The 25,309-nt window shown below is 38.0% G+C and overlaps 1 protein-coding gene across 1 annotated transcript in view; it reads left to right on the top strand.

Moving 5' to 3' along the window:
- The window catches only part of CALCR (calcitonin receptor), a 134,086-nt gene extending 109,037 nt beyond the window's left edge, over positions 1–25,049 (top strand). The window contains exons 9-14 of the mRNA XM_008571574.1: positions 4,091–4,244; positions 9,936–9,996; positions 10,079–10,145; positions 14,372–14,590; positions 15,869–15,910; positions 23,006–25,049. Of these exons, the coding sequence (XP_008569796.1) occupies positions 4,091–4,244; positions 9,936–9,996; positions 10,079–10,145; positions 14,372–14,590; positions 15,869–15,910; positions 23,006–23,245 (783 nt within the window). The 3' untranslated portion in view covers positions 23,246–25,049. The remainder of the gene's footprint in view (positions 1–4,090; positions 4,245–9,935; positions 9,997–10,078; positions 10,146–14,371; positions 14,591–15,868; positions 15,911–23,005) is intronic.
- The last annotated feature ends 260 nt before the right edge of the window (positions 25,050–25,309 follow it).

The raw sequence follows: 25,309 nt of genomic DNA, 5'->3' as shown, positions 1-25,309 counted from the left end.
TTTTTTTTTTTTTTTTTTTTTTTTTTTTTTTTTTAGTTCTTCTTCCTAAACACACTGAATCACAGCTACAATTCCACGGATTCAAGCTCCTTTTCTCTGAGGCTTTGCCAGGAATCATCTCAGGACTGCATGACAGATTCACTTTTATTGAAAGTACTACATCCTTAAGTTCCTATGGAGAAAGACTGCAGTACTTTCCTGGAAGTCATTTAATGCTGACTTTCTCACTGGGAGGTTTTTCTCCTTCATTCAGCAAGCTTTAAAGACTGTACCAGTTGACAGTTTTCAAGCTGAGATGAGGGCCTTTTTGCCCCTTAGTTTATCAACTTCACTGGCATCTTGACAAAAAGATCTGTAATTCCTCCTCATGGGGTTTTAAAATATATGAGTATGTGAATCAAATCAGGATGTTTCCCATTGCATTGTGAGTTTACTGGAGCAGGAAGCTTATGCTTTTTGATGGCTAGGATTATCAGGACTGGAAGGCCAGCAAGTAATGGAAACAAGTGTCAGGTACTGAGGAAACCCTCTCTGTACCCCAAATTCATTCAAAGTGTGGTCTATATTGGTATTACCTAGGTGCCTGTTAGAAATACAGAATCTCAAGCCCTACACTAGACCTTCTGAATCTCTGACTGGGGCCGACAAATCTGTGTTTTAACAAGTTTCGCTGGTTGTTCTGATGCGTGTAAGATTTGAGGAGCACTATTGTAGATTCTTCTCTACTTTTGTACTGGGTCTATTTGCAGGGATTCATAATAACATCACTGCTTTAAGAACTCGTACTCCTATAAATGAGACATGTCCATTCCCCTTAGAGTTTAACATCAGGAGTAGACTAAAGGGCATTTTCAAACTTGTAAGACGGGCAAAAGGACAGAGAAGAAAAGGTGAGCCTCATGTCCTTTGTATATACCAAAAGTACTCTCTCACCTCGAGGGACAAGGTCTGGAAAAATTACCAATCTAGCTGACTATCAGTCTCATTTTAGGCAAGCAAAAGGAATTATATTCCATAGCACTGCCCGCTCTAGTCTGAGACACTTTGGGGAAGATAATGGAGATGCAACCTCCATTCCCCAAAAGTGTGCACCTACATGAGGCAAAATGACAGAGGCACCAGCAGCTTGCCTTAGGATATTTACAAATGAGCAAAAATGGGACTGGTCCAGAAATTTATTGGACTCCACCCAAACCAACTAGAAGATCATAGTCCTTTTTGGTTTGGCTTTTATTTTTAACCTCTCTCCCACAAGTATTTTCTTCTCTGTGTTTTTACCAAACACTATCCTGCCTGCCTCCTAGTTCTTCCGGATGGTTTCAGTAAAGCCTGCTCTGACAGAATATCCCAGTTCTCCCCTCTGCCTGATCCTGGTGTTCTGTGTAGAAGTGACTAGAACACGAACGATGTCCTAATCCAGGCAGTCATTCAGAGAAGACTGCATTGCTTCTATGGGGCCTGACTCCTTTTTCCAAAGGAAAACTCACACTGACTCTGAAATATAAAATTCTTCTTCTACTGTCTCTGGGCCCTACATAGCACATTTCTCTGGAGAAACTGTAGAAAGTCCTTTTCAATATTTCTTGATACACACAATACCTGGAGACACCCTTGCGTGACACAAAACACTTCCCTGGAGTAACACCATTGTAGTTTCCCTGAAAAGCTTTAAAGAGAAGTTGCCCTGAAAAAAAAAATCAAGAATTACCCCCTGGGAAGATAAAGATAAGTTGAGTGTTCAGAAATATCATTTAGAAATAAAAAAGCTTCAGGGGAAAAATTGCACTACTTTGACTGAAATGAGGTAAATGCTAGTCTGAAAAACAGATGTATTAGAGACAGGGAAAACCTAAGATGGAAACGTTAAGGTAAAAATCTTCACAAAAACCTGGAGGAGTTTAGGTCATGACAGACCGGGTCTGATATGTGTACCTTTGAAATAGATATACTACATCCCAGAGAAACATTTTTGTTTCTCCCCATAAACTCTCCACATTTGGAATGCAGTTCAGTGATTTAATATGTCAGTAAAACAGATGGCTTTCCTGAAAGTATGAAATAATGAAATGATTAATGAAGAAATTGATTTGAAAAATGTAAAATGTGCTTGAAAATTTACAAATTATTTTCCTTGAAAGTAAAGTCTAAAGAGAGAAGCAATATAGTAGAGTTACATCATATAGGGGTGTTGGGTATAATGTTAGCCTATAAAAATAAAATCCTCATGTAACCAAAATTGTCATCCCAAATCCCTAAATCGTCCATCAAGTATGATATACATTCCTGCACAGAAATCATTGTGCACACTAAAGTTTGAGACTACTTTGGGTTGTTTTTCTGGGCATCTTTCTCTGCTGGAAACACTAAGTTTCTTGGTTTAAATAACTACTAGAATGATAAAGGGCCACTTAGAAGAGGGGGAAAATAGTGATGATAAATATTGTTGACTTTTTGCTAAGTCTTTTGGGAAACCTTGTAAAACTGGTATTGTTTTAGAAGTATAGAAAGACATCAGAAAGATGGTAAGTGAAGAATCTTTGATTCTACAAAATGTAAAATAATTCACCTTTCTTTGATTATGTACCAAAAATATTCAGATATCTCATACTCCTATGACATGTCTCAAGACAAATTCACAACCTGAAATAATTAGGTAAGGGAAAGAAAACTCTTCTTAGCAGCCCTCCTAGCAGCAGCTCTAGCATCTCCCATTTTATTTTGGTCCATTTTGTTTTGTTTTGGGTTCAATCATGTTTCTAATGAATGAGAAATCAGCCCTCACTTCTAATTATGTCCCCAAAATGAAAACACTTGTAAGATTTTTTTTCTTGTAAAACTAAAAACTATTTCTGAAAACTCTTCTGCAAAAATAATACTATAAAACTATCCTGAAATCAAAATATTTTCTCATGGATGGGGCAGACTGGTTGAAAAACAAGACTTAACTGATGACTCCATGAAGTAGGACCCTTTTCAGTCAGCTTTTTGCTATGTTTTCTCCAGAATTTTCCTTTTTTTCTGAGGAAGCGCTGTTTGGGAGGGTGGAGTGTGGAGAAGAGACACTGCGTATATTTGATTCAGACAAAAGCTTGTTTTCTTTAATTGAAATGATATGGGGAGCAGGAAACAGACAGGCTTTCTAAATTCACAGTAAAAGGTCTCACAGTAAAGATGGCCATTGTAGAAATATGTTTCAACTGTATATGTAAATAGTAATTCAATGGAGAGAATCCATCTTAGCATCATGTGTAATTGAATTCAGATAATAAACAAGCCTCTCATTTCTCATTTATGAGAAAAAAGTGATTGTAGATTTTACATGTAATATGTTCAGGGAAAAGCCCTGGATGATTTGCCTGCACTGTAAATAATTGAAAAATGTGAACCATTGTTACACAGTGAAAGCAAGTGTATTATCAAAATCAAACTACCACATTTGCAGGAAACTATATTTTAAAATATTTTACTTGAACATTATCTCAAGACCAAAATATTATTAAAACAAACTGCAAATCATAAAGACAGGAAATATTCTCAGAAATAAGAATTACATAGGATGACTATGGTAAACAGGTAAGTTTTGTGTATTTTTGGTATATTACATAATAACTAGAGAAATTTATTACCTGATTCTCTCCTTTTTATTGCTAAAGAAACATCACTGACAGATCAGTGAACTTCAGGAGCAGCATTAAAAATGTCTGAGTTATTTGTCTCATTGGCCGTAGAAAAGAGTCCATAAAAGTCATGTGACAGATCCTTGGATGCTATCTAATATCAGGAGTCTCAGATACATTGCAGGAAAATGAACTTGTCTAGTCTATGTAAGTCCCCAGAATGTAACAGGGAAAGAACATTTCGTGGACTAGGCTTCCACTGGCCTATTTGGATGTTTACGTGTAACACCAATGATCCTTCCACTGTTACTCTGACTTGTGGATATAGAGGGTGGCACGTGTTGACAGATGCGTGGGGAAACTGCATTGCAAGCTGAATGCAGATACTTCGGCTCATTTTCACACCTACTGTCTGTTCACTGCCAGATCTTTACCCGTGTCTTCCACTGAGTGTCTTCAATTCTTTCTGACAGGTGAGCTGCAAGATTTTGCATTTCTTCCACCAGTACATGATGGCCTGCAATTATTTCTGGATGCTTTGTGAAGGGATCTATCTCCACACTCTCATCGTGGTGGCCGTGTTCTCGGGGGAGCAGCACCTGCGGTGGTATTACCTTTTGGGCTGGGGTATGTATCTTCTCCAGCTGTGTTCTGAGCGACCTTCACCTCTGTCCGTAAGTTTACAGTCTTCTTCTGGTCTTGGTCTCAGAGAACAGAGTCAGGGGCCTAGGTCCTTCAAAGAATGATGGGACCAGGTACTGGCAGGAGTTCAGTCCCCAAGACAGCTTGGTGGAAGCCCTTTGACTATTGCAGTCCAAGTGTGATGAACGTGAGGGTCAGCACAGAGAAGAAAGCGTATGACAAGGAGGGAGACTTCAGGAAACAAACGCAGCTGACAGATAGATGCAAAGCGTGTCCTGAGTGAGAGAAGCTCTGACAAGACCTCCTTGCATTTTATTCATCATACATCTGCAGAGCAGAGGAGGATTGCACATTTTGAATTCTGTGCCTCTCCCACCCTGGCCCCATTTCCCCTCCTCAAGAATGCTTCATCCTGTCAGTCTGTCTGTAGGACTCCTCCAGTGCAAGGTCAGGAAGTGGAGTCTAGATGAGAGACGGACACAACCACAGGAGCCTCCAAGTGGAGTCTGCCTGGTATCATAGCACATGGCAATGGCTTTGAAAAGCCCGTGGTTGGATTATTTAAGCTGTGGCTGCTTCTGTACAGTCTGACTAAGGTAGGGTGCTGAGGTCCCCTATGACTCTAGAATTGCTCTCCTTCCCCCAGGGCTGCTGGAAGTCCAGCTCCCTCAGCTGGAAGGGGAGCAGATAGATGGGGAGGCAATGAGACTGAAAGGGGGGGAAAGTGCTGGGACAAAAACACAAAAGTACCAAAAAAAGATACTTGCCTTGAAACTTCCATACCAAAGGAGGAACCTGTGGGCCATCCCACTCTGACTATAGACCCAAGGGCTTCCCTCACCAAGTCCACTGACAGGGTGGCTGTGACTCTCAAGGCAGAGCCTGTGGATGGCCTTCACCTGAGCCTGCCCTTTAAGGCAGCAGGCTTGAGGAACCCCTAAATATATTGGGAAGAGAAGAAAAATTTGGTGAAGAAGGAGAATGATCCAAGGGCTTTTTAAAAACATCAACCTTTATATTTAAAACCCTGCCCAACAGTCATTGTTACCAACTTTATAGAAAAGTGTCTGGGAAGTCATATAAGTATGAGCAGCCTGAAGTCTTTTCCACAAGTCTGTATACGAGGGCTGACCCCATGCAGTGTATGTTCCATAATACCCCTCCCTAACAAGAATGCATGGATTTTAACTAAATACATCGCCTAAACTTATTGAGAGAATCCAATAGTGGTGGGTCAGTGAGGTAAACATGTGGGGTACCTTAAAGTTGAACTGTTGATTCTATGACTCTTTGGTTGCAAATATCAGAGGGCAAGATGTTCCTAGTTAAGCAAAAACAGAGAAACTGTCAGGATTTAGGATATCTAGTGGAAGCTAAGGGCAGAAACACAGCCAAGCTACTACAAGGGCTGTACCTGGGACAAGGTAACCAGTGCACTGTCCTTCTGACTGTGTCCTTGCTGTTCTCTGAGCCTCTGCTTTAACCTTTCTCTTTCTCTACAGACCACAGACCACAGGGTCCCTGCTTCCCCAGTCCTCATGGTAAAAACTTGTACAACCTGACCCAAAGTTTCCTGAGTTCACATTTTTCTGTTCCAGGCACACACACAGACTAAATGCCCATCTGTAAGTCTCAATCCTGAACAGCAGAGCAAGAGAATCTGGTCATTCCAACTGAAGGCAGGTGGCCTGCCCTGGTTCAATGAACTGTGGCCAAGGAAGTTGAGAGGGATATTGTCATATAGAGCAAACATGTCTGGGGATGGGTGGATCATCCAGAAAAAAATGGGAGAGAGATCTTTGTGGACTGGACTGGAATTTGGAATATGCTCCCCAACCACTTCATCTGTGCGGTCTTCTCCCCTATGAGGCGCAGCAGCAGCAACAGAACCCCGCTTCCTTAACCATCCATTGAGGGTAGAAAGCAGCCCCGTGCCTCTCCTACCAGCTCCGCAGCACGTAGCTTCTCCCACCCTCAAACAGGCCAGAATGCAATCAAAATGGCTTTTCATTAGCTATTTCTTTTAGCTCCAGCCTTCCTCAAGAAACTAATCTTTTCTTCCCTTTCCCTTCTCAGCCTCATGCACACCCTCTCAAGGTTTCTGGACTTCCAAAGCTGGTCATGCTAAGAATCAGATGAATACAATTGAATCTCCCCAATAGCAATTGTGATCATCACACTGGTAATAATTGGAGCTGGTCAAATGCTTCCAGTTGAAGATCTGAAAATGACATACCACCCCAGACCCACCACACAAACACACACACACACACACACACACACACACACACAGTTTCTGTTAGATATATTTTACTTATTTCCTTTGAAACTAAATTATGGCATATTCCTTGTATCAGTTTTGACTATTCAAAAACATCTACCTGCCACACTCAGAAAATTTTCCATGGAAAAAAAGGGTTGTAAGTTTATTCTTGCCTATGACATTCAGCAGAGATGAGGGCACCCTGGCAGGAACAATTTATACTGCTCTTTCCATACTGATGCACTGTGAATTGGTTATCAAACTTTTTGGCATCATTGTAGACGGCTCATTGAAGACATCTGCTTAACACACATAAACAATTCAAAGAAAAAATGAACATCCTGTTCAGCTATATCAAAAGGAAGGTAAAGATAGTAAGTAGAATATTTATGTGATACCTTAACCTTCCTTAATCAGCAAATATTTAAAATTTCATCAGAATGATTCCAATAGAATCCTAAAGAATATCACACTTAGTAAAGTAAGCACAGAATGGGGAGTTGCTAATCAATGGGTATAAAGTTTCAGTCATGCAAGATGAATAAATTCTAGAGATCTGCCGTACAACACCTATATTTAATAATATTGTACACTTGAAAACTGTTAAGAGGGTAGATCTCATGTTAAGTGCTCTTATCACAATAAGATAAAAGTTAATATTTTAAAGAAAGAATGAGGGGTTTGCACTTGTGTACATAGATTTTTGGAAGGACAGATAGTCAACGAAACAGTTCTAAAATGTAATTCTTTTAGCATGCCAGAGCTAACCCTTTCTCTACTTCTACACACACACACACACACCCCAAAATTCCACCAAACTCCTTACCATTAAAAAAATCACAGTCCCAAATCTGCACTCTGAGAACAAAATCAAGAGTCAGCTGTGATGACATATTTTAAAGTTATAGCCCTCTCCTCTTAGAACTTTACGCAAATATTATCTTTGGATGGGAGAAAAACAAGTAAAATTACTACCAAATACCTTCTCAAGAGATAGTACTTTCACAGAAACTTTAAAGAATTTAACAAAGCAGAGAAAAAGAAATCTCTACTGTATAATATTTTTATTGTCCTTTTGCAATTCTTTTTACATTAAAACAGTATGATAGTTTCTAAATTTTGCAATGCCAAGAAAAAAAAGTCACAATCTATACTTTGAAAAGATTCTTGAAAGTTGGGCTGCAGAAAATTTGGCCCCAAAAAGTTATGTCCTAGAACATAATTTTGTTCACAGGTGCTGGAAAGGCCATCCATTCATATCGGCTGTGAATAATGTCACCAACTCCAGGATCTGAAAAAACAAAAAGAATATAAAAAAAAATTACAAGATACATTGTCAACGTTACCCTCTGAGTAAACAAGTACCTGGTGGTGAAATTTTCCCCAGAAAATGAAAGAATGGTTCTTTCAGTAATTAGCCTCTTCTGAGTCTGCATGGCACCACTTAGTGGTGGATTTCTCTCACATTGAAGGAACTTTAAATACTGAAGTTCATTTCTCAGAAAAATCAATTATTTTGCAGCCCTCTTCAGACCGATTTTTCACTTTGCTGGTTCCCTGCTTGTTATAAATCAAAGAAAGGAAATTCCCCCCCAAGGACTTTTACACTGAGCAAATAGAATCTGTCTAATCCCCTCTAAACATGGAATTCTATGGTAGAGGATTGTTCTTAACCAGATCGTCTTTGGTGGGAGGAATGGGTCGTTACAGATCTTAGGGCCTGGAGGGAGAAGAGAAAGAGGAAAGGAAAAAACAAACTGCGTGAAAAGGAGCCTCATGGCTGGAGGAAGGCAAAGAGCCCTGGTAGTTAAAGACTGTGGGATCTGGGGCCGGCCCGGTGGCACACTGCTATAGTGCGCCGCTTGGGAAGCGCGGTGGCGCTCCCGCCCAGGGTTCGGATCCCACATACAGACCGGCCGCTCACTGGCTGAGCGAGGGGCGGGAGCAACACCAGAGGGTTGCGATCCCGTTACCGGTCCTGGTCCGGTATGGGTGTGACACTGAGGGTTGCTCCGGTATGGGTGTGACACTGAGGGTTGCGATCCGTTGCCGGTCACAAAAAAAGACAAAAAAAAAAAAGGGAAAAAAAAAAGACTGTGGGATCTGCACTACTCTCTATATTACCTAGGAAACACACTTTTCTTTCTACACAATGATGAGGTGAAATAGAGATCTCCTTATGCCTCTCTTCCTGTTTAAAAATATATTTTTAAATGTGTAAGATATGTATTTTAGAATAAATCCAGAAAATGAGGTTTATTTTTGAACCCACGTGGGGAAATGGTACGTTAAAACTGCTGTGAACAATACGGTCGTGTTTTGTGGAAACAGACAAACTCAAAATTATTTCAGGCCAAATATTTAGTTGATGGTCCTATTGAATTATATGCTTCATGGGTTTTGAAGCTGAGGTTATTCTTAGGTGAAAATTTCAATATTTTGAGACCTCTTTTTGCATATAATTCACAGAAAATAAAAGTATGCAGGTTTAATTCTCTTCTGAGATATATTTCTTAATCTAATAATAACAGAACCTCTTTCTACAGATATCTTAATCAAATCAAACAATATTCTTTTTTGAATAGGTACATCTGAGTAAAAAGAGAATTGTTTTAAATAAAAATCACAACTTCATTTTAGATTACATTTATAGAATGAAAATTGATTTTAAAAAGATGCAATCTGGCAGGATGCATTGCCAGTAACTATGTCCATTGTTCCTTTTATAAATTCAAAGCTGTTTATTACTAGCACTTCAAGTTTAGTCAAGGAAATGGACACTAAGCTGCCTTCATAAAGGTTCTGCAGCAGAACTTACAAAGGGTAATGAATGTACTGGCTTCTCTGAAGCGTTCATATTAAAAAGAAACAGGGTCAATGCACATGATATAAATAGGCAGAAAAACAGAAAGGCTGGAAGAAATAATATGAACATCAACTAAGGTTTTAGGAACAATCAGACGATCACTTCCATACACTGTGTCAGGTCACATTCCTCCAGGATGACCCAGCTCCTGTCCATGAGAGAGCCCAGTTCACCCACAATGAAAGGCTTTCTGGTGCCATTTAATAGTTATCATCATCATTGTCATCATCGTAGTAGTAATATTGTCAATAGTGGTAGTAATATTCACAGTGAGAGTAATAACGTACCTACCCCACTGAGTAATTTGTGAAAGGCTTCTGATTATCTGGATGCTCTGAACCAAGCTCTTGATGCACATGATCTTCTAACCAGTAGCAGTTTTACCTGGCTTGACCAAAGACAATTTGCACAAAAACATTGGGAGACTATCTTAACAGACACACTAAATTTGCCACTATTTTTACAAGCAAGCTACCATTTTCACGCAACTGTAATTGTAACTTATGACCAAGAAACCAAACATGATTTGTACTTTTCACATTTTTAGGGTTCCCACTGGTGCCAACCACTATCCATGCTATCACTCGAGCACTGTACTTCAATGACAAGTAAGTACCATGGTGGTTTTTAAGTTAACATATTCATAAATAAAATGCATTTGTATTGATGTGTCCCTCCCCTTTTCTTCAGCTGCTGGCTGAGTGTGGAAACCCACTTGCTTTACATAATCCATGGACCTGTCATGGCGGCATTGGTGGTGAGTATTGGTTTTTAAATTCATTACGAATAGTGCTATCTTTGTTAGGATTTCTGTGAGCGTGGTTCAATGCAGCATATGTATTGTAACTTCAAAATGAAGCTAACTTAATGATATTCCATACTAGGAGAAACAATTTGATTTTGAAGTCTTCAAAAAATGTATTTTATTTACACATGGATGAGGGAGTGCCATGAGCTCATTTTCATACATACCATAACAGCAATGTAGCTTATTTTTTAATACTTCTATAACTAGACTGGGTAAAGGTGAAGGCCAATGTCTGCAGGAATGGTGAAAAGGTGTTTCTGATAAAGACAATGAGATGCCATAAGTATGTCTTCCCCTGTACCTTTTTTCTCTAGTCCTACAAAATAAAACCGTCTTCTATTTCATCTTTGGACCATCATCATAACTACCCCTGGTCACACACTTAAATATTTCAGTTTTACATACATTCCCATGCCATTTCTAACAGCAACCTTCTCAAGTAGATATATCAGGACATTTTGGTCTTCAGGAAAACTAAACCCAAAGACTACAATAATCTCACTCAAAATCACAGGACTAGTAAAAAGCTGGGTGCAGGGGGTGGGGAGAGGATGGAGAATGTGACTGTCTGAGTCTGAATCCAAATTCTTTATTTCTACCCATGGTTTATTACATGTTGGTCAGCATCAGAACCATCAAATTTAGTATTTAGGTATCGTTTTTCCCATTGACCTTAAGGAACAGTGTTTTCTTCAGATAAGAGTGAAAAAAAGAAAAATGGTCTTGAATCATAGACCATGTCCTGCCCCTGCATTGAGGAAGCATCCATTAGTAACTGATCAAATTGGGTTACCATCCAGACTGTCTTCTTACTTTCCCGGCCTTTCCAACGGATCTTAAATGTCTTTTACCATTCTTTAGAGTACTGACATTCTCACCAGCCCAACTGTCCTCTCAAAGACACACTGACATGGGTCTTGAACCTTTACAACACACCGTAGGGTTCAATTATTACCAAAGGCCTCTTTCCTTTCTTGAATTTTTTTGGCATTAACATTTATTTCTATTCCAGGTAGAAAAATCATTCTACCATTTTAAAATAAACTGTCAATTAAATTTTTAAAACTTTAGTTTCAAAACTAACCTTTATAGGCAAAAACAGTTGTGATCAGAAGATGTCAAATTTCTATTTTTTGTTTATACTTAAAGGGCTTTTGCCACTGTGTCCATCGGTCTGGTAGAGATCATGTTTCATATCAAAATAAAATTAGAAAATTAGATGTACCCTTCAATTTCTCCAGATAGCTAATAAGTACACTTAGGTCTTATGAACCGATCTATCTAAAGTTTATCAAATATTTTAATTTATATTTTATATTTTGGTGTTGTATAAATGGTCTTTAGTTGGTATTAAGTGTCTTTTCTAGATGGGCATCTTGATGCTCCTGAAAAAAATTCTTACCATCTTTGGTATACAGGGAAATTTGCTATGTAACATTTATCTTCCATCTAGTGTTTCTGCTTAAGAGAAGCTTGTCTGTGTTATGAGCATCTAGATCTTTGAAAAAATTTTCAATTTATCGAGTCTTCTTTGATATACCACAGCTCTAAAAAGTCTTTGGTTCTGTGAACTTGAGTTCCAGCAGTTCAAACGTCCAACACAAGCTCAATTAGTGAGTTAGTAACAAACAGTGGACTCACAACCAAATGTCATATTCTTATGGTGGACACCATTGTTTTACTTACCTAGGATACAGGAGACTTGGCTCCATGTCCTAGCTCTATCATCTAACAGCTCTGAAAATTTTGATAAATTAACCTAAAAATGTTTCCTCCTTATATATGGAAGGAGTTTGATTAAATGATTCTCAGGTACTTTTCAGAGATAATCTGTCATTTTCATTCTAAGTCACTAAAACTTTGTACTGCTTCATTTCTTTATCTGTTAAAAATAACTGGAATAATAACTGCTCATAAATTCATGTTTATAAAATGTCACCTAATAGAATACTTTATTATTATTATTACAAAATGAAGTACATATTTTAGCAATTATTCCTATACTCCCAATTCTAAAACAAATATTTCTTGCCTTAATTATCTAGAAATTTTGAAGGAAATGTGGATATTAGGATCCAAATTATAAATTGTGTGTGAAGATTGTCTACATATGAGGGTACTTCAAAAAGGTCATGAAAAAATGGAATTGAAAGACAATACAAATCTCTCCGTGAACTTTTGAAAGTGCCTTTGTACTCTACTTCAGTGCAAATGATTGTAAATTAGCAGAAAGTGATGTATTTGTAATGCTTCTTAATTTCATGACTACAGGAAATGCACACTAGTACCACATAGTCCAAAAATTTTTTTAAAGATTTAGCAATTAACAAGGTAAATCATTTGCACCTGGAGTAGGTTATCTTTTCCCCTTTGAAAGAGCTGCCCACACAGTTAGGGACAGCAGCACTTCAGAGCAGAGGAAGGAGAGGGTCAGTTGGATATACAAATAGGAAAAAATATCAAACACATGTTTAGTAATTGTATATATGGGAGAAAGTAATCTTAACTCCTTCCACAACTGACCACAAAAAATAAATCCTAGGTGAATTGTAGGTTTAAATGTGAAAGGCAAAATAATAGAGCCACTAGAAGAGAACTTAGGTGAACATCTTCATGAGTTTGAGATATGAAAAGATTTCTAAAGCAGGATTTTAAAAAAGCACTCAATTTATTGATAAATTGACCACGTTAAAATTAAGACAATAAGATGAAAAGACAAACCTCAGAGTCCAGGAAGCTAGTTGCAATATTCCAAATAAAGAAAAATAAATTTATGGAAAGCTGCTCAACCTCATTAGTCATCAGAGAAATGCAGATTAAAGCCACCATGAGGTAACACTACACCCCCACCAGAGTGGCTAATATTAAAAACAGTGACCATACCAAGTGCTGGCAAGAGAGAAGAGCAACTGGAACTCTCATATATTGCTGGAGGGAACATAAAATAAAACCACTCCTTTGGAAACACAATTTGGCAGTTACTTATAAAGTTAAACGCACATTTACCATATGAACAGGCAATTTCACTCCTTGATGTTTATTCAAAAAAAATGAAGACATATGTCCTCACGAGCAGTTGTATGCAAATGTTCATGGCATCTTTATTCATAATAGTCAAAAAGTGGAAACAACTCCAACTTCCATCAAAAGAAAAATGAATAAACAAATTATGTGTATTATTCATATAACAGTAATCACTATTATATAGTATATAGTAGCAATCACTACTCAGCAATAAAAATAAATGAGATGTAATATACACAACATGGATGAATCTCACAGGTCATATGTTAAACCAAAGAAGCCAGACACAAAAGAGTACATACTCTATAATACTTCATTTCTATGGTAATAGGAATTAGTGGTTGTTTGAGGTGGGGGTGTGGGGAGGGGTGTTGACTGCAAAGGAGCTGGAGGAAACCTGGAGTGAAGGAAATGTCCCTTATCTTCTTTGGAGTGGTTGTTACACACATGCATACATTTGTCTAAACTTCTCAAATGCACACTTAGAGCCTACACATTTTATTGAATGTAAATTATACCTCAATGAAGTTGTTTTATTTTTAAAATGTTATTTTAAAAAGAAGCTTTTTTAAATAAAAAATATGTATGTTTTTACTAATTGAAATAGTGAAAATTACTATGTGGTTTCTTATCCAAGAAGGAGGAATGTAACACCTAAGTCCATAATTTTCTCCATATTCCATTAGGACCTGCCATGAAGAAGGCAGAAGTGAAAGTTCTCCACTACATAAATTTTACAGATAAAATTTTCAGTTCTCATTTCACTTTCAGTTAAGCAGTCCTGGCCAGGTAGAAAATTTTGATAATGAAAAGACAAGAAGGCAAGATCTAAAAGTGTTGTTTATAACTCCCCTTTGTAAAAGTTATAAAAATCAAAACTCATTAGAGTTCCACCTAATATACTTACATGTATAGGAAAAATATTTTCTCATTTAGGAAAAAAAAATATCAATACAGGTCTGAAAAGTGTCTGATTATATTGATGTTTGGAGTCCCAGGATGCTGAGCAAATTGTGCTATATCTCAGGTGGTCTCTCGTGTTGTGTAGGTGACATCTATCACCTACACGGGACAAACAAAAATTGAGGGCCGTGGGTATCCTTAAGTGGAGCTTATTTAGATAATTTGCTCATAACATCACATCTTTGCAGGTCAATTTCTTCTTCTTGCTCAACATTGTCCGTGTGCTTGTGACCAAAATGAGGGAGACTCACGAGGCAGAATCGCAAATGTACCTGAAGGCTGTGAAGGCCACCATGATCCTTGTGCCCCTGCTGGGAATCCAGTTTGTCGTCTTTCCCTGGAGACCTTCCAACAAGATTCTTGGGAAGATATATGATTACTTCATGCACTCTCTGATTCATTTCCAGGTAAGGAAGCCAACAGTATATTGATTCAACTGCTTGTTCAGCTAGTTGACCTATCTAACTCTAAAGCCACGATCTTAAATGTTGCAACACAGACTCCAATTCAGTAGGCCCAGCCAAAGTTCTGAAGGAAACCAGGTTTTTGAGTAACTTTCTTGCTTCCACTTTCTGTGCCTGCTTCCCCATTACTCCCAGGACCTTCCACTGGTCCCACCCAGGCATATTCTCCCTGGCCACCCATACAGTAATTGTCAGACCTTTCTTTTACAAATTAATGTGGACTCTGGGTAATGGGGAGTAATGAATTTGCACAGAGCTACTCATCCCTCCTGCTCTGTCACCCTCCATTTGTCAGGTATCCATCCATGACAGTTCAGTGACTGTAAAGGAAAACTGTATCCTGGTCACTCCTCATGTAGGAGAGAATGGAATGGGCTCTCGGTGGCTGTCCTGGGCTGCCCAATTTCCATTCACTCTGCACCAGATCCAAAACCTCCTTGAAGGCACAGTGCTAGCTAGGTATTTTGAGAGCAAGGTAGGGCATGTGGGGGAGGAAGGAATCCTAAGGTAGAGATAATTCTACCACAGGCTCTTAGGCCTGAGTTTTGCTTTCTCAACTACAAATTTCAAATTAGATGTATTTTCTACCACTGCGGCTTAATGTGAAAAGAAGATCAAATTAACAGGGATAAAATAAAAATGTAGGGATTGTTTAATAATCTAAGCTATTGATTGGCCATAATTAAAGCCTGGGCACAAGAAATGTTTTGAACAGTGACTGGTACTTAGAGATTGCTTAGTCCATGTCCCTCTTTGAGAGATGAACTTGGCTGTGAGTACAGTATTGCACTGGTTCACCGTAACAGCACAAGACACAGTCAGGCCCACAGCCATGCACTTATAATTGTAAAAGTTGACTGAACTCTATGGCATCTCAGTTTTTAAATTTCTAAGTATAAAAATTCTTTTCAAATCTTCTACAATCAGCATATTCTGCTATGAATCTCCATGTTAAAGGAAGTGATATATTAACGAGATCTACCAAAGCTATCCTTTCAGCCAAAATGATAGAATCCTAACAAGAAAAATACATTTTTAATGGAATATCCTTGGAATGCTGCACGGAATATGAGTAGTAGCTAATTCTTTTTCTTGCCCTTATATTTCATCAAGCCTTGACTTGCTAATGCAGGAGTGGAATATTCCTCTCAGGTAGTTGATTACTAAACAACATAATGCACACAAAAATAATTTCAACTCTATTTTTCCTTCTCTTTTTAGGGATTCTTTGTCGCGACTATCTACTGCTTCTGCAACAAGGAGGTAAGCATGCATTTCATACAATACTATATCACTTGTTTGTACAAAGCCAGCATTTTACAGTTTCCAAAGGGCCTCCACGCACATTTCATTTGATCTCATTTCTACAGTTGGCCTCACAGGGTTTCATTACTAGCAAGATTGTGTTTTTTCCACTTCTCCAAGCTGAATCTTATCTCTGGACATGTGGTATAATTGCAAATATTATCCAGACAGGCAGCTAAGTTCTAATTTCCTTGGGTTGCATCTTGAGCCAGTCAGCTCCCCTAGCAGCAGTAGTGAAAGCTATTCTGGATCTCATAGAAGGAGAAGTCATTGCCCTATTCTCTTTGGGAGACATAAGCCCTCACTAGGGCAGAGCCAATATCCAGCCAGTTTGTGCTAGTTCACCGCCTTATTTCCCAGCTGCTTGGTGCTAGTATCGTAGCACTTATTCAACAGTTTGAAAATCACCTTAAAGTGAAGGCTCAAAAATGATTCTCAAATAAATAATCTATTACCTGAATGCTTTGGTCAGTAGAACCTAGAGATCCATAAAGCCAGTATTCTAAGGGATTTTTAACCACAGTACCCTTTCTTCCAAAGAAATCTTGCCTGACAGCCCAATTTATAAAAAAAATAAACATGCTATAGCCCCCAGAAGTTCTTCCAAAGGACTTCCAGGGTTTCAAGGAATGTGATTCAAAAGCTCCCTCATTTTTCAGGTGAGAAGTCTAAGCTCCAGAAAGATCATGTGACTTGCCCCAGGTTACAAATGTAGATGTGTTTATAACTAGGACTGGAACCCAGATTTCCTGATTCCCAATTAAATTAACTAAACCCCAATTAAATTATCTCTATTATTTCTCCCTGGAGCTTTGTTAGTATGCTTTCACTAGGACAACATAACTTTTAAGACAAAAGTATTTTTAAACATTCAAAATTAATTCCTATTGAGAATAATTCTATACAGAGCAAATCACATTTTGTTAAGACATCAACATATTATTTTCCTGTTATTAATTAGAAATATTTTCAAACCATTATCAAATGATACTCAATTCTCTATTCTTTACTTCTTAGTAAAATAATATTTAGTGATCACCTAAAGCATTTTGCTGCTCTGTGACATGTTACCCATTTCTGACCCTGACATGGCAAAATTTTTACTGTTCCTATTCACACTTTTCATTGGTATATTTTATTCTTTCTCTCCTTTATCCATTTATCCATCAACTCCTTCCTTCATTTGCCAAAAATATATTGTGCATTTGCTATTGCTAAGGACCAGACTAAGGTCCTGGATAAAAATAGAAAGACATCTTTCTGTTGCCAGCTTTTAAAGTGTCTCTTTGAAAACAATAAAAACTAATAAATGAGTAAAGCTTGAATCAGCCCATGTTTATATCACTTTCTGCAAATGTATATCCGTGCTTTTTGAGTTTTTTCAGATGGCATGCAAAATAAATTTTTTCGTCTAAAATAAATATCTAAAACTCAGGGCTAAAACTCAGGCTCAGGAGGAACATGCCTTGAAAAGCACAAAAGGATTGCATCCTTTTGTAAAATACCACAGTATTTATTGTGTTTTAACTATGGTGCTGTCATTGGAAGTGTCAGACATAGACGGCAAACCCAGGAGTACTCTTCACAATTAAATGTCTTGAATTCATTTGAGCATGTTATCCTCATTTTTTGTTATAAAGAAAACATTTCCAATTTCATTAAGATCCCGTTACTGGGGGAAGGTATAAGTATGACATTTCTAAAAATATAGAAATTGTGTACAGTGCCAAACACAATATCACAGCCCCACGGTTTTAGGCATCTGGGTCTCAGCTGGGCATTCTGTGAGCTTATCTCCTTACAACACTGAACACGGGCAGGGCACTCACACATGCAGCAAGTTATTTCCAGCTGCATCTGAGATAGGGCTGTGATGGGACTTTGACTGGCTGAAAGTTGAGTTTTAGCAGAAATCTGGGGGACGAATATGTCAGTTATGCAATGGTCAAATGAAGATTTTAATTTTGATTTATTATAGGTATGTTATCAGTGATTCCTATTTGAAAATGGATCATATAGAGGGTCAATGGACAGACTAGAAGCAGGGAAGGAATTTGAAGAATTAAAGTAATAGAAATCAGAAGATGACCATGAGAGCATACTTATGGATCAAGCATTTCCTGTAACAAATCTTCCAGGTGTATAGACATTGACTATCCAAACATATCGGTAAATTATTAGGTATCTGAGAGATCTCAAAAAGATGATTGCAGCTATAAAGATGCCCAATTTGTTTTCAGGGAGTAGCTTAGAACTGAGAATACTTATAATACACTGGATACTTTCCCTTTTTCATGTTTCTTGCTATTGCCAATGCATTGTGGATAAAATAGTTTGTAGATCAAGTAGCATGATCAGAAGGCTCTCAATTTAACAGTCACAAACTGGAGTGTGCAAAAACTAAAACTTTGTTTATTTACTGTAACTTATCTTGCTTCCAAGAGTCCATTTCATCAGCTTCTAGTAGCTTTCAATAGTCTCTTTATGGAAAATATTCAGTCAGTTTAAAAGCCTTTGTCCCAAAGTAAAGCTGGTTACCAATATTAATGCCAGCACCCGCTGTTGAAGTTCTTGGTGGCTTCTGAGGACCCTAGAGTTCCTTTCACTCTGTAGCTTCCTTGATTAAGCCATAGCCCTATTCTGATTCACCACTTTTCTTCTAAGTCACCTAGGAGCCTAGGAACTCCAGTTCCTTTCTTCACACTATGTAGAGTTCAGTACATGCCACAGCCATTGCCATGCCACTGCGGGGACCATGCCACCACGTTACATGTGGAGTCAGGGCAAATGCAGGACTTCTTTATAGGGCCATCCATTTTCAGGACTGTGCTCTCAGAATCAAAAAAAAGACCTGCTATGACGGGGGATTCCAAAGAAAGCAAACTATCTCTTGCTTTCTTTCTTCTCCCATTTTCCCAGGTCCTCTCACCATGGAGGGAATTGTGAGGTCATTTGTGTGTGTCTCTCTCCTCTTCCTCTCAGCACTCACCACTTCGCCTTCCTGTCTGTAAGGGACTCTCCCTGTATCCTGTCCTACATGCTCTCTACACTATGACTTTTATTTAAATCCTATTTTCAGAACAGTAAGCTTTTCACCATATTTGCAAAGAGAGGCTTTTTTACTTAGAAATTCTCTCCCTCAGAAAAGCCTGGTTTTCAAGACTGTTGTCTTTCTAGAGACTCAAGAAAGTCAGCTTTGGGACTCAAAGCTACACAACCATTTCTTTGTTCTAGACTGGTATTCTCAAACTTGAGTGTATGTCGGAATCACCTGGAGAGTTCATTAAAACACAGATTGCTGAGCCCCCACTAGCAGAGTCTCCTATTCAGTAGGTCTGGGATGGGGCTTGAGAACTTGTGTTTCTGACAAGTTTCCAGGGGTGCTTATGCTGCCTGTCCAGAAGCCACACTTTAAGGACCACTATTCTAGACAGAATCTAACTTGTTCTTCAAGCAATGAATGACCTTGACTTAATGATGGGGTAGACACAGGGAGATATTATTTTTAAAAATTAAGAAATACAATTGTTAAATATGTTTTCAAACTTTTAAAATTTATTACAAATGATATTTATTGTCCTTTAGAACAAGAAATCTTCCCCAAGCATAGGAAAGTAAGTAATAAAAGAGAATTAAAAGCCAATCTTGTAATCATCAATTACCCAATTATCTCTAGCTATAGAGCATATAAATTATTTTAGATAAAACCAGAAATCAGTAGAGATGTTGCTGATATGTGCTCCAAAATGGTGAAAAATGTATCAGTACCAACTTTATAAATAATATTCAGAAGTATCCCTAAGCATTTAAATAATAGGGTTAATAAGGATCCAGCTACCAAAAGTTCATGTAAAGCTGTTTAAAGTGTGCAATTACTTTGTAACTTCCAGGTGAACTTATGCTTTTAAAATCATGATTTTTTTAAAATTCTAAATTCATATTGCAGCAAGTCAGTTGGATTGTAGTGGCCAAAAGTAAAGAACTGAAAGAGCTGGACTTAAAATCATTTTATTCATTGGATGAAAGCTCCTGAGAAAAACCTCACCTTCCATTCACCAGTACATAACTACAGGTGCTTATGATAACCCTTTTTTTGTGTGTGACCGGTAAGGGGATCGTAACCCTTGGCTTGGTATCGCCTGCACCACGCTCAGCCAGTGAGCACACTGGCCATCCCTATATAGGATCCAAACCTGCAGCCTCGGCGCTCCCAGTGCCACTGCGCTCCCAGCACCGCACTCTCCCGAGTGAGCCACAGGGTCGGCCCGCTTATAATAACCTTGATAGGAAAAGAAAAGCAAAAGTCAAAAAGATTCAAACTTAACCATGAAGATTCCAACCTGAGTTTCATTTTTTACAGATATAGGAACTGAGGCCTAAACATACTAACCATACATGATAATAATAAGAATTATAGTTCATAATAGAGCCAGGTGTAACATTTGTCTTCAAACCATCAACTAGGGCTCTATTTTTAAAAGCTGGCAATAAATAAACTGATATAATCAGGAAAAAATGTAAAGTGATTTATGTTTCTTGCTTTTTTAATGAGTGATGTATTTATTTAATTCAAAACTTTGCCATTTATGACAACTCCTAACATTTCTGTTGCTTTTGGGGAGCAACAAGTCTCCCTGTTTTTTTCAGACTCAATGTCTTTGTTCTTGTCATCAAAGCACTGTCAAGCTTAACCTGTGGTTTCATAGGAGATATTGCCATAGTTAAGCTGTAATCATTGAAGTGTCATTTACATGCTGCTGAGGGCCTGTTCTTATATGTGTGGTTTACAAATTGAAGTCGATTGCCATCCCCACACTATAGGATGAGTTATAATTTTGGAATGCAATTAGAGAAGGCTATGAACCATTCTGTAATAATAACTATAAAAAATTAAAATAGACTTCAAACCCTTTGGCCTCATGCTGGGCTGGGTATTTAATTAATATGCTTGGAGATATTATGATGGAGATTATTTTAAAAGGACAGGTAAGGCAAAAACAAAGATTTTTCTTTTTTTTCCTGCTGAGCTTCATTAGGGACTGTGGCTGGGCCACATTCCAGCTGTCTAGCCACAGACACATTATATAACCTCATCCCTCCACCCTGCCTGTAAAGTGAAAATAATAGTAATGCCCTTCTCATAGGGCTGTTGTGAGTATTAAATAAATTAATACAAATCAAGCCACATGTAATATGGCACATGATAAGCACTCAGCGAATAGTGGCTAAAATTCTTTATGCCGTCCTTTGTTCCCCTGTGTGGCTTTTGTCAATTAAAGTTCAGTTGCATGGCACACTTCACTCAACAGTTGGAATTTTTGTCTTTGTCTCTTTTAAATAAAATTCAAGGTAAAGTGCTTTGCACCCAAGCACTTATCACCTCCAAAGGGAAAAAGAAAAAAGAAAAAAACAGGGCTGTTGCCTCAGTAATTCAAAGAGTCTGATATTCCAGATCATTACATTGCCTAATTATTCTGATTCATTTGTCATCTTGAACCTTAGAGTTGCTCTGCTGTTTGAAAATGAACATGTCCAGCTCTAAGTTCCATTCCCCCTTGACCTTCTTTCAGGGAATCATTTGACTTTGCTGTCTCCTGAGTAAAGTCTTTAAAATTATATAATAAGCACTAATAATTACCAGGAGAGATTTTTTACTCTACTATATGCAGAAAAAAATGTATTTGCCATAGAAACATTTAGCCTTATATAAGGGTACTTCAAAAAGTTCATGAAAATGGAATTAAAATACAAATCTTTCCATGAACTTTTTGAAGCCCCCTCATACACATAGCTTTATAACATTAATAGGTTTTGCTGTCATTTTTAATCATCTTTCAGATTCATACAAATAAGAAGTAGATGAAATGACTCTCTATGATCAACTAGTTACATGATTTATCCGTTATTCCCAGATTCTTTCTCATGTGTTTACCTGTTATATTCATGTTTGGCAGCAGAATAAACTAAGAATGTGATGATAAATTGATACAAATATTTTCTATGTAAGCTTGTCTTATGTACTCAGCAATAGAAACTCTCAGAAATACAGAATAGATATTGGAGCGATAATCTCTTATTTTTTAGTTTTGTTCAGCTGTAGAGAAAAGGAAGCTTGGAGACAACAGGAAGGATGAACTTCACTGCTAGACTGAATTCAGTTCTGTAAAAAGCAAAGCTGGACAAGCCAATTCACTGCCTATGTTGTTTTCAGTTGTGGTTACTGTGGTTTTCATAGTTAGAGCTTCCTGACTTTAGCATCTTCTCCACCTCTTATGTTCTGTACATATTATAAAACAAGTTTGGTAAGTTTGTGTACACATGAGAAGTCTTTCAATAGAAAGAGATTGAAATCTTATTCTCAAAATGTCATCACTGCATTAATTAGAGTTTTACCTAGCATCCCATCTCAAGCCATGTTGGATAATCCACATAAAATCCAAAACTGTGCTATGGTTTAAGTATATATTTTCACGACCAATAATACGTAGTTTTAGTTAAAATCTTCTGCCTTATCAGGGGTGGTAGCAGATAAAAAGTTCCTTAAACCTTTCTCCCTAATATGATATGTGCCCCACATCGTGAAACCAAATCAACTTTCATTCATTGGATATAAAAGCTGAAGAAGAAACCTTTGCTCAAAAATAGCAGATAACCTTGCAGCGGTAACTTAGGCAAGTAGCTCATTTCTCCAGTTTGCAAATTCATCTTCCAAGGTGGTGCATCTATTCCATGGCCACAACCTCTTAGATCGGAATTACAAGTTAACCTCTAATAAGCTCCAAAGATGGTGCTCCCAAACTTTGCTTGGGTCATTTCTGACAATCATTTGAAAACAAGGCTTCCTTTCTCTTCCAGGTCCAAACCACCGTGAAGCGCCACTGGGCGCAACTGAGAATCCAGTGGGACCAGCGGTGGTGCATCTATTCCATGGCCACAACCTCTTAGATCGGAATTACAAGTTAACCTCTAATAAGCTCCAAAGATGGTGCTCCCAAACTTTGCTTGGGTCATTTCTGACAATCATTTGAAAACAAGGCTTCCTTTCTCTTCCAGGTCCAAACCACCGTGAAGCGCCACTGGGCGCAACTGAGAATCCAGTGGGACCAGCGCTGGGGACCCCGCCCCTCCGCCCGCTCCACTGCTCGCGCTGCCGCCTCTGCTGAGGCGGGTGACATCCCTGTTTACATCTGTCATCCTGAGCCTGAGCCGAGGAATGAGCCAGCTGGCAACGAAGGCGAGCGAGGTGCTGAGCTCATCCCTCTGAATATCATCGAGCACGAGTCATCCGCTTGAACGTGAAGCAACCACAGCATCGTGATCACTGAGCCTTCATTTCCTGGGGGAAAGATAAACCATGCATTTAAAGTGATTCCCCATCCTCCCGGGAGCTGAGCACATCATTTGTGAAGAATTGTTCAGTGAATTTGTCCATCGTAAATTTGAAGAAAGTGATTCTTGGTACTATTGCTTTGGGAGACAGTCTAGGAATGGAGTCTCCCACTGCAGCTCGTGAACTCCATCATTCATCCAGGACTGAGATGCAGATGCCACAGTCGTGCAAGCAAAGTTTCCAAGAAAAACACAATTAAATTGACCGAGTTCAGATACAGGGTGCTCCTTGTTAACCTTGAGCCATTTATACCTTTGAAAAATTAAAACCACTGTCAATATTTTTCTTTTGAACTCTAGATTTTAAATTAAGACATTTCTGTATTTGGCTATGGATCTGATTTTTTATTTTTTTTATTTCAATCAATTCTGATGTTACTCAGATGTTTTACCATTCATACAATGTAAACTGCACAAATTACATGACCTCCACAAGACAAAGTGGCTTTCTAATATAAAGATGACGAAGCACGTAGGGAAAAAGCATTTGGCAGGAAGATGTAACTCTTTGAATGAAAAAGAAATTTAGAGTCAATTTGCTGGAAATATTATGTGGTCAGCTTGGTTTAGTGTAATTCTGTCCACTGGGCGGGCCCTAACTACTGTAAGCAATTAATGTTGAATGTGCTTTGTTTGCTAACTTTTATAAATTGGGAGGTCACAAAGAATCCATAACTAAATTTTTCACAAAACTGCCAAAAATATAATTTTTAGGGAAGAGAATACTCTTCTTTAAAGAGTGTTTTCCACTTTACTAAACACCAGGATTTATAAAGCAAATCACTCCAAGGTTTATAAAGCAGATTACCTCTTGCCCTTGGGTGCTATCTAGCAGTAAAAGATAAATTTGTTTAAGACTGATAATTAAAAGACTCCATATAAGTCCATTAACTGCCTTCCACCCAGCTTCAAAGCTTAACGAGATCTCAGTCTTTTCCCAGAAGATTCAGCAGAGCTAATTTGAAATTAGTTTGTAGTTGACCTCTTGTTTGCTGCTATTAGAAAAGCAGGAGGAAAAAACATAACTGCTACAAGTTTAACCATATATCAATTCATGTTAAAATAAAAATAGAGTTTCTCATTAAGATCCAATATTATATTCCCACATATTTCTTTACTCCCCACTATGAGATCTTTGGAAATCCTTAAAAAAACCGATATTATTACTGGCACCTGAAATTAATTTGTGAGTTTGAGACAGTCATCACAGTTATCATTATTTAATTTGTATGCTAAATGAGGGGATACATGGAAGCCCTCCAAATCTCAAGTCTCCTCTGTGTCGTCTTCTGCCACTGCCTTTGAGAAGTGGTTTGTTGTGGAAAGACAATAAATTGATTTGTTCTGATTGTATATTTAGTGCACCTAGAGAAAACTATATTTCTTGAAAGAAAATGTATTTTGGATACTAAAGTCCCCTTTACAGAATGTAAGGGAGGAGTTAAAAAGAAGGTATTTTTTCACTCACAGTGTTATTAGTAATGTTCCTATTTTTGTTTACAAACATGGAAAACAGAGTATTTCAGGCAGCTCTCGTACAAATGTGATAATAGATTGCTGGTCTATTTTAGATGTTATTGTGCTAATATAGTAGGGGCTGAAGAAAACAAAATTGCTTCTAATAGAATTGCACATACTGCCAAAATTATGTGAAACGCTTGTGCTGTGTGTATGTATAAATTAATACAGAGTATGTTAAAAGCAAAAAGATGTATATTTGTATATTTTTCTAAAGAAATATATTATTCATCTTTTCATTCATTCATCTCGTCTCTGCTCATTCCATGCTCTTTTCCATTTCAGCCCTGGGCTACTGACATCCCATCTTGATTGTACTGCAGGAGTGGAAAAATAGTCTAAAAGTATAGGTTAGAGACCACATGCAAAAGTACCAAGGTTATTATCTTTATTAGTGTAACCAGCTTCAATCTTCAATTTGAATGTAAACTCAGTGGCACAGTTCTCATA

Source organism: Galeopterus variegatus, unplaced genomic scaffold (assembly GCF_000696425.1).
Source record: "Galeopterus variegatus unplaced genomic scaffold, G_variegatus-3.0.2 Scaffold43, whole genome shotgun sequence".
NCBI lineage: Eukaryota > Metazoa > Chordata > Mammalia > Dermoptera > Cynocephalidae > Galeopterus > Galeopterus variegatus.
The sequence above is the reverse complement of the archived record's forward strand: the minus strand, read 5'-3'. Positions and strand labels throughout refer to the sequence as shown.